At 42.9% G+C, this 18525-nt stretch overlaps 1 protein-coding gene across 2 annotated transcripts; it reads right to left on the bottom strand.

Annotated features, from left to right (window-relative positions):
- Nucleotides 1-2480: 2480 nt before the first annotated feature.
- Nucleotides 2481-6371, bottom strand: LOC130126275 (protein max-like). Of its 2 annotated transcripts, none has more exons than XM_056295722.1 (4): nt 6207-6371; nt 4422-4529; nt 3975-4098; nt 2481-3774 (listed from the first exon to the last, which is right to left on the bottom strand). In XM_056295722.1, exons 1-4 carry the CDS (start codon nt 6240-6242, stop codon nt 3590-3592), a joined length of 453 nt encoding a protein of 150 aa, XP_056151697.1. In that variant the 5' UTR covers nt 6243-6371; the 3' UTR covers nt 2481-3589. The 2 variants fall into 2 exon arrangements, with proteins under 2 accessions (XP_056151697.1, XP_056151696.1); XM_056295721.1 differs by having other exon boundaries at nt 3975-4113; nt 6207-6370.
- Between the last annotated feature and the right edge of the window lie 12154 nt (nt 6372-18525).

Here is an 18525-nt window from a genome sequence, read left to right as displayed (position 1 = left end):
CCACATGGGCCCCCTGTGGTTAGCCCATGCGGGGCCCACAGCAGTTTTGACCTTTGAGATCAACCCCCTGTTGACAGTACAGTTAAAACGTTTTAAGATTACAACTGCTTTAGGGTAAGCGGTACTCAAACTTTTTTTACATCCCATGCCCAATGCTGCATATAGTCAGACCTCTGAAAAAATGACAGTTAAAATGTAAACAACTTGTCCAAGGTATAACCGGTCCATCCCATACTTAACTAAAACTGCCCATCCAACAAGACAGGTACCGTCTCAACTTTTTGGTTTGTCGCAGCTGTTTCATATTATAGTTATGAGAAACAACACTAGTTTTTTTGTTAATATTTTGTCCCTTAAATGTTCACATAGAGCAGCTCATGCAGTTTTTTTAACCAGCTTAATTACAGATTAACTATTACTCATAACTTTAAAATTTTAAAAATTTTGAACCATCAGAAATTTAGCAAACATACACACACAGCAGCGTATTGTAGTCTCATATAGTCTGCAATACATCTGACATGTTATGCATGTGTGCAGTAATAAACTTGACACACTCCATCACTCTAGCAGTACACAAGTAAATATAGCCTATAGCCCTGGCTCAGTTTGGGCTTGGTGACGAGGTGGTGCTAATCCTCATTACTTTAAATACTCCAAGAAGTTGGATTTGGGTAGTTTAATTTGAATTTTGCCTCGCCTGAGTCCACAGAAGTGTCAGTTTACCTAAATAAAAAAACACGGTCACATACAGATAACTTTGGCTTTACTTGCCCAGGTTTCGAGACATCTCTGTTCGAGATTTGCCTCTACCCCAACAGGTGAATGGAATCCCAGGCTAGATTAAATGCTCCACCTGTGGCTAACTCACACTGTGCACTTACATTTCAATTGTTGTTTTCTTCAGATGCTGTGACAAAAAGCAGCTGGGCCACAGCATCCGAGGTGGAAGCTGCCATCAAAATGTGGCTCAGAAATGCCAGGGATAGAGACGGAGGAAGGAGCAGAAGAAGCAAAAAATAAATAGATTTAATATTTGGGATTTTTTTAGATTTAATGTTCTTATTGTGTTCAAATGTGGTTCTATGTTTGTCGTTCTGTTTTATAAAAGCATTTAATTTGGTATATAGTTTTGTTTTTCAATTCCAATTGTTTCCAATTTTCAATAAATTCTTTCTTCATATAATTTATATTTTCTTCAATTTTTTGTTTGAGCTGGCTGTCAATAAATGTCACTAGCATACCAGGTACACATAGGGCACTATGGGCCCGTGTTCCCAGCCCAAAGTGTGGGCATACTATGGGCATGCTGAGGGCCCACTCTGCTTAGTGTGGACAGCCCACACTCAGCCCACACTGGGCTGAGTGTGGGCTGCCCACTGGCCCCCACCAGGGGCCTTTAGTGTGGGGTCCACACGTGCCCCGCATTTCATGCCCACTGGGCCCTCTGTTCCTGCCCGCAGTGGGCCCCACATGGGCCCCAAAGAGGCATATTTGCTGGGTCGCTGCCTAAGTAGACACGTTAGCCCTTGGCTAACGGGTCGGAACCTTTACTCGACTGGTTGTTGCCCGCGGTGCGGGAAACACGGGGTCGCGTCCCGGCTGCAGCGGTTCCCGGACTGCCCCCCCCCCCCCCCAATTCGTTGCAATATCCAGGAATTCACATTATAGACACCACCACTGACTATCCCTCTAACAAATTGGTCACAATTTCGAACATTGGCCATACATAATGCAGCCATATACTAGGTTCTGATCTAGTCTTGTTTTAGTTTTGATGGTGAGGATGGCAACAGGGGGTGGCCTGCTATAATGAGGGCATTGACCCCCCCCCCGAATCTGCCCTCAGTTGCAAACGAACTATTGTTTTGTGTATCGTCTTTTGAGTTTTCTATATTTTTCAATTATGTGGACATCAAAATAAAAGTCAAAAATAAATAAAATCCCGGTTCATTGACTTAATGTTTGCCTTTGCCACGACGGATGAGGTGAGCAGGAAGTAGCTACATAGTGAAATACATTAACTAGTTTTGCGATACAACAAAGAAATGATAGGAGCGCAGTTTTCTTTCCCTTCAAGTTAGAAATATCATTTGTAGTACAATTTCATAAAAAATAGTTGAATTTAATAATTGGCCCTTTAATGTTCAACTTTTCACAACTGGAAGTACAGTTGAGGGCTGCAAAATAGCACGTTTGAAGGTTTTAAATCTTCTGTCAACTCTTCACTTGTTATTTTGAATCGTGGGAGCTGTTTCTTTTTTTTGTTATTTTTTTTAGCTGATCTCAACTGACTCAAGTCTGAAAATTTGAAATACAGTTGTCCATTCTGTCAGATTATTACCGCTAAAGCATGAGACTGGACTAAATAGAAAATTGCTGTTCAACTGTGTACTCCTCGCCACTGTATAACCAGTGATAAAATTTCTACCACATTTGAAACACATCGGCTCACAAATAAACGCATGCCAAAAGGATAAAATAGTTTTATTTATAGTCTCATAGTAAAGGTACGCCTCAACTTGCAAGACAATTGTTGGCAGTATGTACAACATACCTGTAATTTCCATGGAATGGAATAAACAAATAAATTTCGTACACACTAATTTGCCTCTGCAAAAAAAAAAAAAAAAAAAAGGAACTGAAGAAAAAAACATCAACCAAACATTCCCAACACGGGCAAACATTTCAGGGAAGGTTTTTTTCTTTGCAGAATTGACAACAATAAAGAGTATACAGTGTTAAGTACTACACACTGATATAGACTTCTTCCAATAAAAAAAAAAAAGGTCACTGCCTTTTGACTGCATTACATAACATTCAGTATCTACTTGGGGATTTTTATTCTTAAACCCACATTGTATTTGGAGAATAAAGGAAATAGCTGAAGACAAATAGCTGAACCTGCTGAGAAATACAACTGTCCACTCACATGAATCAGTAGAAAATTCTTCAGCAAAACGACAAAAAAAAAAAGGATAAACAACTTTCATATTGATTTAAATATAGGAATTCGTTTGTTGAAACATTTAAGAGACGACAAACCAGTCATCTGCACTGATTCAGGAGGGGGGTGCATCTTGCATGAAATAATGTTTTTTTCCAAAGCAAATTCACATTCTCTTCTGGAAAAGTACAAATATCAAAAAGATAAGCTATTCCTACGGACAATTTCTCATAAAACTGCAAGTCTCAAAACTGTTCCAACCAGGTTTGAAGACGTTGTCCAAAACAAAATAGAAAAAAGGGCATTTGCTGTTGCTTTACTAAAGCTTTGCACCTTGACTCCACATTTGATTATGAACAGTTATTATGAGGTTTCTAAAAGCATTAAGTCCTTCAAAACTGCAGAGCTGCCTCACTTCAGGGGTCTTGAGAGTTGTTGCTGAGCCACAAATAAGTGACGGGATGTTGGCCAGGAGAGAGAAAGGTAGAAGCTTTTAATATGTAACTGCACCTCTCTCACATGGTCTCCTCTTCAAATCCTTGCCTGTCTTAAAAAGGCTGGATTGAGTGTGGACAGGTAGGAGGAGGGGGAGCTGGTGGACAAAAGAAAAGTCTCTGGTGGGAGTGTTGGGGGAAGCCGAGTCTAGCTCGGCTCCACGCGCAGCTTCTTTCTATTGGGTAACTCTTCTGGCTCTGATTCGGAGCTGGAGTCAGAGCCACCGTCAAAGGCAGAGACTGTGCTTCCCTTGCGGTTGGTGTACAAGCTGCTGTCAGAGGAGTAGTTGGCTTGGAGCTGAGTGTTCCCCTTGGCTTTCTCCAGTGCACGAACTACAACAAAATGCCACAGAACAGAGGGGCAGAACCACATAAGAGGAAACATGGATTGAATAGCAATCTCTCATAACATATTTCTCAACAACATTTGAAACAAAAGACACTGTCTCTTCATAATCATCTGTGAAAACAGCAAAGTGTGACATCTTGACCATCCCCACACCCCATCCAGGACTCCAAAAGAATTCACTCACCCTGCTGCTCCAGCAGTGCATTCTGCTTCTTTAGGTCGTCAATGTCTTGCTGGTGGGTGTGGTTTTTTCGCCTCATATACTGGATATACTCTGTGGCTTTATCTAGAATCTGTGCTCGGGAAGCCTGTTTGACAGAATTCTGTCAGCAAAAATTACAGAACTAAGCAATGGGCCAATGTGCATTATCCATTATAAAGTCAGTTCTGGTACAAACAAAAAATAAACAAACAAAAACTGTTAGTTGGCCAGTTGTGGTCACACACACATCACAAATCTACAAAATGTTTATACAAAAACTGTTGGACTTAAGTTTCCAGTCTTCATTAGGAAATGAAGATAGGAGCCAAAGATGGAGATGGGCCACTTTTCCAATCTTAATTGGGTTTCCATTCAATTTCCTGCTTACACTGTAGGGTGGGGTTGGAATGTCAATATTTATTTTCTCACCTTTTCCCCTTGCAGTGCAGGCACAGAATCTCGTAAACTGTGAAAGCTGTCTTTAATGTGGTCCCTGCGTTTGCGTTCCAGCGCGTTGTGATGTGCTCGCTTGTCTGCCTACAAATGGAGGTTCAGTTACATTATGACTGACTATCCTTAACCCATGTCATTTACGCAGAATTACGCATATAACAAAGACTTCCCGAGTGGCTATTGTTCTGATAGATAGGTGATTAACTCAGTTTTTGTTTTGTATGATCATCTATTCGCACTTTGGCGAATCAAGAGTTGGCCTCGAGACTAAAGCCACTACAGGGGGAAAAAATTGTGCAGGTTACCAATCACCGATGTAAACACAACTTTAAATGGAAGACCTTGTGTGTGCATATTATCTTTCTCTCTCTCTATATATATATTAGTATACCCCCAGATTCAAGAGCATTGTGAATGACATGAAAAAAGGAGTTATCCCTTAACATTACACATGAAGGCTTGCAGGATTAACGTATCACAGCAGGCCAATATGTCCTGACAGAGTAACGGAATACTCTGATCCAGCTTAATCACATGGTGGACAGGAATTCCTACCCCGGAGAAAACAACGGACCAGCTCCAAGATCTGATACGCACGCTTCGACAACACGTTGCAAACAAATCATTTGCGGGGGGAAACTCAAACCCCACAAGTTTAGACCGTATAAAAACCGGCATGCCCAATTAAACGTTTCAATATATATATATATATTGTCTTTTAAATATCAATTGTGAAATAAAACGTCCAATATATATTTTCCGCGCACCAATTCACAAATGATCGGTGAGAGATAATCTGGGTGACCGCAAAACAAGCAACCCCCGACCGGCTAATAATTGTTGTCGGCAATCGTGACAACGCGGGCAAAGCCTTCCGTTTCATTCCCCCTTGACTCGGCGCAGCCCCTCAGCACCGGTTGCTGTTTTACGCGTTTGCACAGCAATAGTAGCAGCTCTGACGAACGGCAAAAAATACGGACATTTCACCGGGCCAGCTAACTATAGCCGAGACGCGTTTACATTCGTCGGGCAGAACTGGCCCTTCGTGCGGTAGTATGCGCGCATAATACCGCAGTTATTTACAGTACACAGGGTGCACAGGGTACACGGGGTACACAGGGTACCCAGCCCCGGGGGTATTTCCACATTCGCAACATGTTGGTTAATAACCACAAAGACGGAGTACGGATACACACACTGCCAACCGTGCACGCAAATCCCCACGACAGGCTGACCTTGCTCGTTGTGACAAGTACATAGTTTAAACGCGTCGCACTCCGACAGGTTTTGAGGACCTGACGTGACATTTTGCATTTGACCAGAAATCGACGTTAAACACACTCGGCTCGGCGGCTCACTTTCGACAGCGTACTGCGAACTGTGAGGACGGCCGTTGTTTATTTGATGCGACGAGCTAATGTTGTCTTATACGGATATGTCCACAAAGCCAAGTGCCGAGTTTCACTCTGGACTGTCGACACGAAAAATGTCGAGAGGAGAGAAGAAAAACCAAAACCCTGGGAAATGCGGAACAGCGCGTTCAATTTTACTTCTCCTTTTGCGCGGCGTTAACAAAACAAGCGACCGGGAAAACGACCACACTCGTCAGATGTGGAAAATTTCCGGGTATTAAAAGTCGACGTTGTCGCGTTAGCCTAGCTAGCTCGCCAAACTAGCGTTAGACTGATAAAAATCAGAAAACACGTCTGCTGTTTAGCTAACTAGCTGGCTAGCTATGTCGGAGCTACATAAACAACATACATCGCTGTCGACTTCAATATCGTCGTTGTCGCTCATTCTTCGGTGAAGGGTTTGGGACACCTAAATAAATAAGCCGTGAGAGCAAACTGTAACAACTGGAGGCAGATAAAAGGGTGTCACGAAACAGAGTCGCTACAGCAGGGAATACGGATTCCCTACACGTGATTCGCCTACACATGGACAGGAAAACATAAACTGGGCAGGCGCGGTCGAGCACGGCTTTGTGGACAATGAAGGTCTCTCGCCTCGCCGTGGCGGTGGTTTCAACTGCGCGAGAGTTCTGTTGAAACTACAGTGCCCACGAGCCTTCACACTTTGACATGCCCACAATACCCCGACCTTATCGCCTTTACATGCAGGTAGTTTGGCATTTTCTCAGGGGAAATAGCGTGTCATTTGCTGCACAGTTGTTAAAGACCAACGTGTAAAATAGCATTTTAGGACGCGAGTTTGAAATGATGAATTATGCCCAAATTGCAAAAATCCTTCTGATATACAGATATGTTTCTAGTTTTGTTTTTGTTTTTTTACTACTCACAGGCCTGCTATGATACTACTTACTATGGTGTTCAACTCTGTAGTTCAAAAAGCCATTATATTTTATTCTACCGATTTCAGTGTCCATTATCAACAGTGTAGCGTTAGGCCTCAATAACTAGGCCTTTCTCCCCTTGCAGCGTATGATTATGAGGCCAGATGGTGGCCCAGCTTCAACTGCCCTCCCCCACCCTTCATCCTGCACACATCCTTACACTCTCGCCTAAGGACCTTTACGTGATATTTGGCTGTTTATAAAGCACTAGGCTACCAAACCATGTAAGCCCAGTGTTGCAGCACAAGCATATTCACTGCAAAGGTTGCTTTTTTTTGTTTGACTTGCACAAAATCAAGACCAAGGTTTGTACATTAGCATTAAATCAGAATTGTTTCATATAAAGTTTGGTCATGATTTCCTTTGTCTCTGACTTTGTGTCGTTTTATTAATCCTTAATCATGAAGACAGATGCTCAAGCATGCAAAGTATATGTGTCTTTTCTTTTACTGTAGGCAAGAAAAAGCTGACCACACCTATTTTCAGTCTGTTTGATAGAAAACGTTTTATCCCTTGTTCTGTGTCCCCATTTAACCTCTACCTCTGCAACATAGGCAGCCTACTGCAGCATTGGTCTAAGCACAAACACTGCTGTTACATACAGCGGATATAAAAAGTCTACAAACCTGTTAAAATGGCAGGTTTTTGTAATAGAATAAAATGAAACTAAGATACATTTTGTTGGAACTATTCTCACATTTTTAAAAAAAATTGCGATCTATAAAAATAGAGTGAAAATCAGAAACATTTTAGGGAAAAAAGTACAAAACTTAAAATAACCTGGTTGCACAAGTGTGCTCATCCCTGAACTAATACTTTGTTGAAGCATCTATTGATTACAGCACTCCATCTTTTGGGGTAAGAGTCTCATCAGCTTGACTTTTATATTTGATATTTTCCCACTCTTCTTTACAAAAACGTTCCAGATACGTTAAATTGTGAGAGCATCTCCTGTGCACAGCCCTCTTCAGGTCACCCCACAGCTTTTCAATTGGAGTCTGGGCCGTTCCAAAACGTTAAACTACTTTTGGTGATGCCACTCCTTTGTTGATTTGGATGTATTTGCTTTGGGTCATTTTCATGCTGAAAGGTGAAATTCATCTTCAGCTTCAATTCTCTAGCAGATGCCTGAAGGTTTTGTGCCAGAATAGATAGATTATTTTATTAGCCACACGACCAAGGCCGGTGGAATTTGTTTTTGGTACGCTTTACACTCTGCAGCACAATACATACATAGACAACAACAGACACTCCACATATTATCACGAACAATACAGTTACACAATAACAGAAATAAACATATCAGGGATAACAGGTGAATGGTGAATGGTGGCGCGGCCAAACATCGGTACACAAAAGAGCCACTCACATCTATGGCTCTGTTAGCGACGGGCGTTGGTAAACATCGGGACACAAAGCGCCATGGACATCTATAGCTCTGACAACGACTCTGTAGATCGGTGACTGTGTCGTTGATGATGTTTATTGAGCCACTGCAGGCACCGTACTGAGGAACACTCAGTTATACAGGTTACCGGGTGAGGGCCCGCGAAGCGATAGCGCTGGATGCCAGCTACACGTATGTTGTCATATTGCATCCACGTCGTGTTGGTTAATAAACCAGGTTATGAGTACTAACCCTGCGCCATTCATGAGAACACGAAACATGGTGTCAGAAGCGGAAGATTTTGGAACTTTCACGCACATTTTTTCGGCCGATACTTTTTATTTTTTCTAGCGAGGACAACGGAGCCACCTAGCCTACGGAGCTAATCAGCGAACATGGTGGACGGATTTCGGCGGCCCGACCCTCTCGTCTTTGATGGCAACATCAGTGAAAACTGGTGGATCTTCGAACAAGAATATGACATTTTCGTCGCGGCGGCGGCACACTCTGACAAGGCAGCCCGCACCCGTGCATACATTCTCCTCAACTTAGCAGGGCCAGAGGCCATTGAACGCGAACGGTCTTTTGTGTATGCAGCAGAAGTGAGAGCACCCGGCGAGGGAGGACAAGTCCTCGTTCCCGCTGAATCCAAGGAGGATCCCGAATGCCTGAAAAGTGAATGTCAGGACAGTGGACATGAACTTAACAACCAGCACACTCCAACAAAAGTGTCACACAACACGCTGGACACTGAACAGTCACATACGAAAACACCTACAGCTGTGCTACCTGCTAAGACAACTGGAAGTCTGTACACAACACGCGATGGTCGTGTCAGCAAGCCAAATCCTAAGTATAAAGATTGAGTCAATTTGTCAGCTCAAAATTTTGAAGTGTATGTTATTTAAGTTAATTCTCTGATTTGCTAAGAGCTGACATTGAGGTCTTTGTGTTTCGTTTCAGGTATCTTCACATATAAAAGACCTAATTTTGTGTTAAAGTATAACTATATGCTTTGCTAAGACAACTATTTTCATATTATTCATTAAGGGCAAATTGTTTTCTTTGCATTTGATAATTCTCACTCTGTGATTATTGAACAGTTATTTAATGTATGTTATTTGAAGGTTTGTTCAATATATGTTATTCAGCAAGTATTGATAATTGACAACATGGTTTTGTTATGGTATGAGCATGAGCTAAGAAAGGGGGATGTAGATCAGTGACTGTGTCATTGATGATGTTTATTGAGCCACTGCAGACACCGTACTGAGGAACACTCAGTTATACAGGTTACCGGGTGAGGGCCCGCGAAGCGATAGTGCTGGATGCCAGCTACACGTATGTCGTCTTATTGCATCCACGTCGTGTTGGTTAATAAACCAGGTTATGAATACTAACCCTGCGTCATTCATGAGAACACGAAACAGACTCCAAGAGGATAAATTCTGAGTCTCATCACCAGCCAGTCAGACTAGCTTCGTCTAGTCAGAAAGGCACGAACTGAGGAAGCCTCTTGGATGAGAGGCGAAACGTCTTCACGGATATATACCAAGTCCAGTTGCACTTGATTCAACTCCTTTGGATAACCATGACCTGGATGAATGAGAACATTCACAGACAGGTGAATGGTGGCGTTTATGCCAATGTCGTATGAGGAGGGGACTGCAGGGAGGAATTCAGAGTCCTGATGGCTAGGGGGAAAAACTTTTCAAAGCGTTTCGTATTAGTTGACAGTGACTTGTAGCGCCTCCCTGAGGTAAGGAGCTGGAAGAGGTGATGAACAGGATGTGAGGGGTCAGAGGCGACCTTCCCTGCTCGCTTTACAGTCCGGTTAGTATGTAGAGATTCAACTGAGGGGAGTGGGTTGCCTATGATTTTGGATGCCTTGTTGACCATCCGCTGCAGTTTTTCCGTGTTTGACTGTCCGTGCCACCATACCATACTGTAATAGAAGATGTTATGATGGATTCGATAATGGCTGAATAAAACAGAACGAGAAGTTGATGTTTGATCCGGTATTTTTTAAGCTGCCTAAGAAAGTAAAGCCGTTGTTGAGCTTTTGCAATGATGTGTTCAGCGTTAGTTTTCCACTTCAGGTTATTGCTGATGTATGTTCCAAGGAATTTAAAAGAGTCGGTGGTGGTGATGGGGTCTCCGTTCATTTGTATGGGTGTTTTAGGATTCAGCATGCATCGGAAGTCAATAATGAGTTCTTGGGTTTTGGCTGTATTAAGCAGAAGATTGTTGTTTGCGCACCAAGTGACAGCTTGGTCTACTTCAGTGCGGTACTGAGTTTCATCATTGTAGGATATGAGGCCTACGATGGTTGTGTCACCTGCATATTTTATTATTTTAACAGAACTGTCCGTGAATGTGAGGTGGGTGGTGTAAAGTGAGAAGAGCCAGGGGGAGAGAACACAGCCCTGAGGAGCACCTGTACTGAGGGTAAGAGGATGTGAGGTTAGGTTATTAACCTTCACCCTCTGTGGCCTGTTCCACAGCAAGCTCCGAATCCAGTGGCATATGGCTGGGTCAATGTTCATATCCAAGAGTATGGTAAAGAGTTTGAGTGGGTTGATGGAATTGAAGGTGGAACTAAAGTCTATGAACAGGATGCGTGCGTAGGCATTTGGTGATTCCAGGTGTTGCAGGGCATGGTGCAGGGCTATGCTAACTGCATCCTCAACAGACCAGTTGGCTTGATAGGCAAATTGATATGGGTCCATCATTGGGGAGGTGCAAGATTTCAAATGTGACAAAATGATGCGCTCAAATGCTTTCATGGCCACAGAAGTTAGGGCAACTGGTCTGAAGTCATTGAGGCAGGTGATCTTTGAGGTCTTTGGCACAGGAATGATGGTAGAGAGTTTGAAGCACTGGGGGACTGTACATTGACTTAAAGAGGTGTTAAATATGGTGAAAATATAGGGGCCAATCGTGTTGCACAGTGGCTCAACAAAGCAGGACTGACGCCGTCTGGCCCTGCTGCTTTCCTAATGTTCAGCTTTTTGAATGTTGCTCTCACCTCATCCTCCTGGACGCAGAAGGGTGGCACTGGAGAAGGAGTAGGGGGGATGGCTGGTGGAATAGGTTTTTCAAACCTTGCATAAAACGTATTTAATTTATTTGGGAGGTTATGGTCATTATCTGGAGGGGAGCAGGGGTGTTTTTTGTAGTCTGTCATTTCCTTAAGTTTTTTCCATATTGCTCTGGAGCTACTGGAAGAGAATTGCTGTTCGAGTTTTGTTGCGTAGCTGGACTTTGCTTTTCTTATTGCAGCACGCAACTTATACTTGGCTACTCTGTACTGATCCCTGTTTCCGTTTTTGTATGCCCAGTTCTTTTCTTTGTATAGGAGGTGTAATTCTTTAGAGAACCAGCGTTTTTTATTGCCGTAAAATGTCACGGTTTTGGTAGGGATGCACATTTCCTCACAGAACTTGATATATGACGTCACTGTGTCAGTGAGTTTATCCAGGGAGTTGCAAGCTGCACTAAATATATTCCAATTAGTGCATTCAAAACACCCTCGAAGCGTTTCAATGGCAACCATGGAACAGGACCTGACAGATTTGGATGTTTTCTTGATGGATTTAAGCTTTTGTTTGTATTTTGGGATGAGGAGTAACACAGCATGGTCGGACTCGGGAATGCACGGTAAGCATTTGAAATTGAGATGTGGCAGTGATCTAATGTTTTGTTTTCTCTGCTATGGCAAGTGACTTGTTGCTCATAGTTAGGTAGTTCGAGGTAGGTCATCTGGTATTTGGAGCTATTCATGATGCCCTCCACCTTGACTAAAGCCCCAGTTCCAGCTGAAGAAAAGGAGCACCAAAGCATGATGCTGCCACCACCATGCTTCACTGTGGGTATTCTATTCTTTTGGTGATGTGCTGGGTTGTTTTTGTGCCAAGTATACCTTTTGGAATTATGGCCAAAAGGTTCAACCTTGGTCTCATCATACCAGAACAAATTTTTCCAGATGGTTTTGGGAGACTGGATGTATCTTTTTGCAACATTTAGCCAGACCTGGATGTTTTTTGTTGTATTAAAAGGCTTCCGTCTTGCGACCCTACCCCATAGCCCAGACATATGAAGAATACAGGAGATTGTGGTCACATGTAGAGAGCAACCAGGACTTGGCAGAAATTCCTGCAGCTCCTTTAATGTTGCCCTAGGCCTCTTGGCAGCCTCTGTGACAAGTTTTCTCCTTGTCTTCTCATCAATTTTAGAAGGATGTCCTTGGTAATGTCACTGTTGTGGCATATTTTATCTACTTGTTGATGACTGTCTTAACTGTGTTCCATGGTATATCTAATGCCTTTGAAATTCTTTTGTACCCCTCTCCTGATCAGCACCTTTTAACATTGAAATCCCATTCATGCTTTGTAAGCTCTTTGTGGACCATGGCAAGTTGGATGCAACCAAGAAGTTAAACCAAATTGGAGTTAATCACAGTCACTTTAGTTGATGGCAAGAGTATGCTAACTACTGTTTAAAGTGTAACTAATCCCCAGGTCTGAGCCTAACACCACCCACTGCACAATTTTGAATAACGCTAAACAGTGGGCAAGGGGCTGGGGGGGGGGTGAGGCAGGAGCATGGGCAGGAGTAGCTGGGAAGATCCGCGAGAAGGGCCCGGCAGTGTGCAGTGACGAGCCGGCAAAGCGCCATACCCAGTCCCATCCATCGGCCCGCCTTCCAGCATAGCATTGGATACCACCCCGTGAAGACACCCCGACCACCATGAAGCGGATGCACCACAGACAGAATGGGGCAGGCGACTGCTCCCCTAGCCACATTGCGAGCCCAGCCTGACTGACCCAGTTGTCCGGTGGTGCTCCTACAGCCATCAAAAGCACAAGTCTGAACCATTAAGCCAAAATTGAAAATGATGAAAAATTAACTACAGCTAACTGTAAATTGAGAGAAACTCAAAAGGTTGGTAGAAAATGTAATAACGGCGCAAGGTTAGCAAGTGAACGCCTGTGAATTGTGAGTCTCGTCAAGCATATATTGGAAAATGTGGTTTCACAGACTCACATTCAAGGGCAGGGGCTGGGGATGTGGTTAGGCCCCCCTCTGATTTGAGGGCATTAACATTTTAAAAAAAAAATTCAATTTCATTACGTAGATAAGTCCTAACCGGTCGACTCTACATCAGCACTGGCCTTGCAAGATTCAGGGCTGATTTAAAACAGTTGATGGCGTGTTGAGCCTAAGATTTTCGTTCGTAGTGATGAAGATGGACAGCATTAGGAATGAGTATATTAGAGCAGGGATGGGCAACTTTGATGACAGACAGGGCCACAAAATGTTTATCCTTACTACCAAAGGGTCAGATTGTGACCGTGCACTTCCGACAGTGGGATACTGTAACCCCATCAATCAATTAACCAATTATAGCTACTAATTGAATGAAAGAATACCCTTAATCAAAATTTATTATACCAACATTTCTATTCAATGAGCTTAACATAGAAACAAAACGTCCACATTTTTGAGTGATATATCATCATTTCAGTGCGATGGCTTCTCAAAAATCATCATTAAACAATGGTACAAAAGTTAACATTCATACTAAGTGCAACCACTAATATTCATGTTTGTAGCACATTTCTACTCTGCCCTCCCATTCCATGACGCATTTCAAATAAACATGCATTTAGCTCTAAATGGTAAAATGGCAAATGGACTGCATTTTAATATAGTACTTTTCTAGTCTACCGACCACTCAAAGCACTTTTTTTTTTACAATGTATGCCTCACATTCACCCATTCACACAAACATTCATACACCGATGAAGCCATTGAAAGCCATTAAAACTCACCCACAAGTGGATCAGTATAAAATTCTGTCTTAAGGAGACACTTGTGGCCTCTCCTGTTGGCATACAATAGACTGAATGCCAATGTCAATGTTTGTGCATCCTATCTGCATGAGCTGGAACAGAGTTTCATCTGTCAGCCTGTTTCTCTCTTTTGACTTGATGCGCTTCATTGTTGAGAAGCTGCTCTCGCAGACGTAAGTGCTCCCAAACATTCATCCAAACCGCCTAACCTACTCTCAGGGTCGCAGGGATGCTGGAGCCTATCCCAGCAGTCACTGGGTGGCAGGCGGGAAGACACCTTGGACAGGCTGCCAGACCATCACAGGGCCGACACACACACACATTCACACCTAGGGACAATTTAGTATGGCCGATTCACCTGACCTATATGTCTTCTGACTGTGGGAGGAAACCGGAACCCCCGAAGGAAACCCATATAATAATAATAATAATAATAATAATAATAATAATAATAATAATAACAATAGTGAATAGTTATAGTCTACAATAAAGGGAAAACATTTAGTTGAGTTAGTTCTATAAACTCACACATTAACATGCTGGCCATTGAGAGAGTGCAAAATCCCTGAGGAGTGGAAAGTGGGACTCGCTCGCGTAGTAGTCTCAAAAATTAAATTCCTCTCATTGCGCTTTGATTGAAAGAAGGGGTCTGACTGTAGTTCGCAAAGTTCAAGCTGCAACTCTGGGGGTTGCTCACTGACAGCAGCAGAGAGGGGGTCAGTGAATAGTGCAATTCGTGGCTGCATGGCATGGAAATCTTGAAAGTGTTACTTGAACTGCTGCTGCAGTGTTTCTATGCCTGTGCTGTACTTGAGAAATGTTTTCTCACATTCAGGGACATCATTGCGCATCTCCTCACAGGCGGGATGCAGAGCAATATTGGACAGTCAATGCCGCTGTGTTGGAGGAGCCCGGCGAATCCAGTGCATCTTCCTCGCATTGATGATGCGCCATCGGTAACAACAGCTGAAAGCTTGTCAGAGACCCCATGCTCATTTACAACGCCTTTAACGGCGTTGAAAACATCCTTGCCCTTGGTAGTGTCATGCAGACACCAATTTATCATCAGACCAACAGACCTCAGTCTGTTAGGTTAGGTGACCACACCTCCTCCACCCCTCCTCCACCCTGACCGTCAGCACAGGTGCCCCTCAAGGCTGTGTTCTGAGCCCCCTTCTTTTCTCCCTCTTTACCCACGACTGCCTGCCAACTCACCCTTCAAATGTTATAGTTAAGTTTGCAGATGACACCACAGTCATTGGCCGTATCACCAACAATGACGAGATGGCCTACAGAGACGAGATTGAGCACCTCACATCATGGTGTACTACCAACAATCTTGTCCTTAATGTGCAGAAAACAAAGGAGCTGATTGTGGACTTCAGGAGGTCTAGAAGCTGCAGCCACTCCCCCATACACATCAATGGGGTGGAAGTGGAGCATGTTTCCAGCTTTAAATTCCTTGGAGTCCACATCAGCGAGGACCTTTCGTGGACATTAAACACCCAGGCCCTTGTGGAAAAGGCCCGACAACGCCTGCATTTCCTGAGGAGGCTGAGGAGCGCCCGTCTACCCCCCAAAATTCTCACCAACTTCTACCACTGCACCATAGAGAGCATCCTGACCATCTGCATCTCAGTGTGGTACCTCAGTAGACCAGAAAGCTCTGCAGCGGATCGTCAAGGCGGCCCAGCATATCACCGGTACCCAGCTCCCAGCCATAAAAGACATTTATCACAAATGCTGCCTTCGAAGGGGTCTGAGCATGAGCAGAGATCCCACCCACCCCAACCATGGACTGTTCTCCCCCTGCGCTCTGGGAAGTGCTACAGGAGCCTCAAAGCCCGCACTACCAGGCTCAAAAACAGCTTCTTTCCACAAGCTGTTGCCCACCTGAACCTGGCTACCCACTAAATGTCTGTAGATATTTTTAAATATTTTGTACTCGAGCTCTTTTTTTTAAACTTATTTTTAGCTTTTGGTCTTCATGTGTGTATATCTTATATTGTGTTTGTTGTGTTTGTCTGTGTCTGTCTTGCACTGTTTGGTGAAGCCACGGCCCTCATTCCATTTTTAACATGTGCCTGCACATTGTTTTTAATGACAATAAAATTGAATTGAATTGAATTTCAATAACTTCGTGCACTTCAAATGAACTGTCTTGTATAAATGAGAAGCTGGCTAACATCCATCACATCTACTCTTATCCAACGCTAAGGAGAAGTACTTGCAGTCAAGCATGACTTGTTTTAGCTTTCTCTCGGCATGATTTTGAAAGTAGAAAATCCTTGGCGTCACTGTGCGACAGGACAGAGACCATTTCAAAGTTCTTAGTCATGTTATCATCTTCAAAAGCTTTAGCCATCTCCACTGCACATCGGTGTTCTAACCAGAAATATTTCTCACAGTGGGGGAAGCTGATGGACAAGCACCGAATGTGCGGAGCTGTGAGTGGCAAAGGTGCGAAGCCCACCAGAGGGGGGTCTGGGGAAAATTTTGAAAACATACTCTTTAAAAGGTGCATTCTGGTGCATTTGAGATGAATAAAGGTGCCACGAAAATATACTTTTTTAGTTTTACTTGTATAACTACATGTAGCAATTACATTATACTGTTTTTTTCTTTTTTGTTGATTCCTGTAATCATCTGACCACACATAATGAAGATGACAATTGCAGAAATAAATGTCTATACTTTATTTCTTTACACAAACACAGTTCTGATGATGCTGTGTATGGCAGTTAATATCCGAATGATCTGTTCATTCAGACATTAACTGCCATACACTTGATGAATATGTATTTTATATAATATTCTATTTTTATTATTTTATTCCAATTAATTCAAGATATTTCTTTGATAGTCACCTTTCAAATGCTTAAAAAAACATTTTGGCTCACGGCATGAACACTAATAAAACTTTACTTTTTCTTTTTTTTCTTTTTCTAAAATGTCTCAGTTTTTCACTTTATTTTCATAGATTGCAATTTCACATTAAGTGGGGGGTTCTGACATGAATTATCTTGGTTTCATTTTTTTATATCACAAAAACCTGCCAGTTTAACGGGGGTGTGTAGACTTTTTATATCCACTGTAGAACAGGGCAAAGCAAGATATTAGCCTTATTGGGCGTAGCTGGTCGAGGATGTTGGTGACTGAAAGGTCTTGCTCGGAAGGGGCCCCTTTGGAGAGACCGGTGGTATTCCCAGGCAAATTAAATCCTCTGCTTGGTTGGTTGATGGTTTGTTTACATGTGTGAGTTGAAACAAAGTGAATAAAAGGCCTCCTCAGTGCCACAGTGGCAAATATATCACATTAACATAATGGAACCCCTGCACTGATGCAAAGTAGGGCATTTCCACTGGATACTTTTACGCAAAAGCAAGCAACTTGGCGTTTTACATAGGTAAGATTTGGAGATAAACTCTTAACAACAACACTGGATGTTAAATTCATTGGAACCGCACAGCACCATGAAACACAGTTTCTTTTTTCGAGTAGAAAAACACGTTTTCCTTGCTTCTTGGTCACAGTGACTACAAATGTTCATTTTATTTATTTATTTATTTATTTATTTTTTACGAAGAACACAAGTCAGGATGTGCACACAAAGTACAAAGTCCACAAATCAGCAAATCTGACGGGGTCACATAAGTATTGACCCTGCTCCATATGATTATGAGCTTGTGTGACAGGGGCAGGGGTGGGTTGGGGGAGTTTGCACACAGAAAAGGGGCCAGTGACGGAATGTGGAGGAGGAGGAGAGATGGGGAAACGTGAGCGAAAAGGGAATAAGAGAGAGCAGGAGCAACAGGCAGCATCTCAAATTCAAGTCACTCAATGAAGGTAAGAACATCAGTAACTGTGTGATTCTCTGTACATCTGTGTCAATGTTTAAATGCTTTAGAGGGGATTTTTTTTAATCAAACTCCAGTCTGCAATTAATTTTGACAGGACAACGTAACAGACGTTCGTGGATTTATCTGGACATAGAATCCATATTCTACATGCAAAAAAAAGCAGCTCTTTTTATACCGTGTTTTTTTTTTTTAACATGAAAACAGGTTGTTATCGTCTGCATTGCTGTTTAAATCATTATTGGCAAATCTGTCCACGACAAGATACCTACAGCAACTTTCCCAAATGGATGGCCTCATTTGACTGCATGTACGACAGGATTCCCTGATGTGTGTTTGTGACTGTTTTCTGGCTGTCTGAATACCTCCGTTAGGGAACAAGAGGCCCTGCTAATGGTTGCCAAGGAAACAAGACGTGCACTGTAACCACAGGAGAACTTTTTTTTGGTCAATTAATGCTAGTGTATTACTGCCAGCAGTATCAGAGCAGTCCGGTTACAGTCACAAAGTTGAGATTTCAAACGTCAAGCCCTATGAAAGGTGCGCTGAGGGAATGCTGCTCACAGATAACACGGATGACTTTGTAGTGGTTATGGGGATACATAATTCCCCTTATTGAGCTAGTAGG

This window comes from Lampris incognitus, chromosome 16 (genome assembly GCF_029633865.1).
Source record: "Lampris incognitus isolate fLamInc1 chromosome 16, fLamInc1.hap2, whole genome shotgun sequence".
Taxonomy (NCBI): Eukaryota; Metazoa; Chordata; class Actinopteri; order Lampriformes; family Lampridae; genus Lampris; species Lampris incognitus.
Note: the sequence above shows the minus strand (reverse complement) of the source record. Positions and strands in the feature narration are given on the sequence as shown.

Excerpts from the sequence above, each read along its gene's own strand:
- LOC130126275 (XM_056295721.1), bottom strand. The coding sequence starts at position 6,242 with ATGAGCGACAACGACGATATTGAAGTCGACAGCGAT. Across the intron at positions 4,530-6,206 it reads ATATTGAAGTCGACAGCGAT|GCAGACAAGCGAGCACATCA; the intron begins GTATGTTGTTTA and ends CTCCATTTGTAG. Across the intron at positions 4,114-4,421 it reads CTGCACTGCAAGGGGAAAAG|AATTCTGTCAAACAGGCTTC; the intron begins GTGAGAAAATAA and ends TTTTGCTGACAG.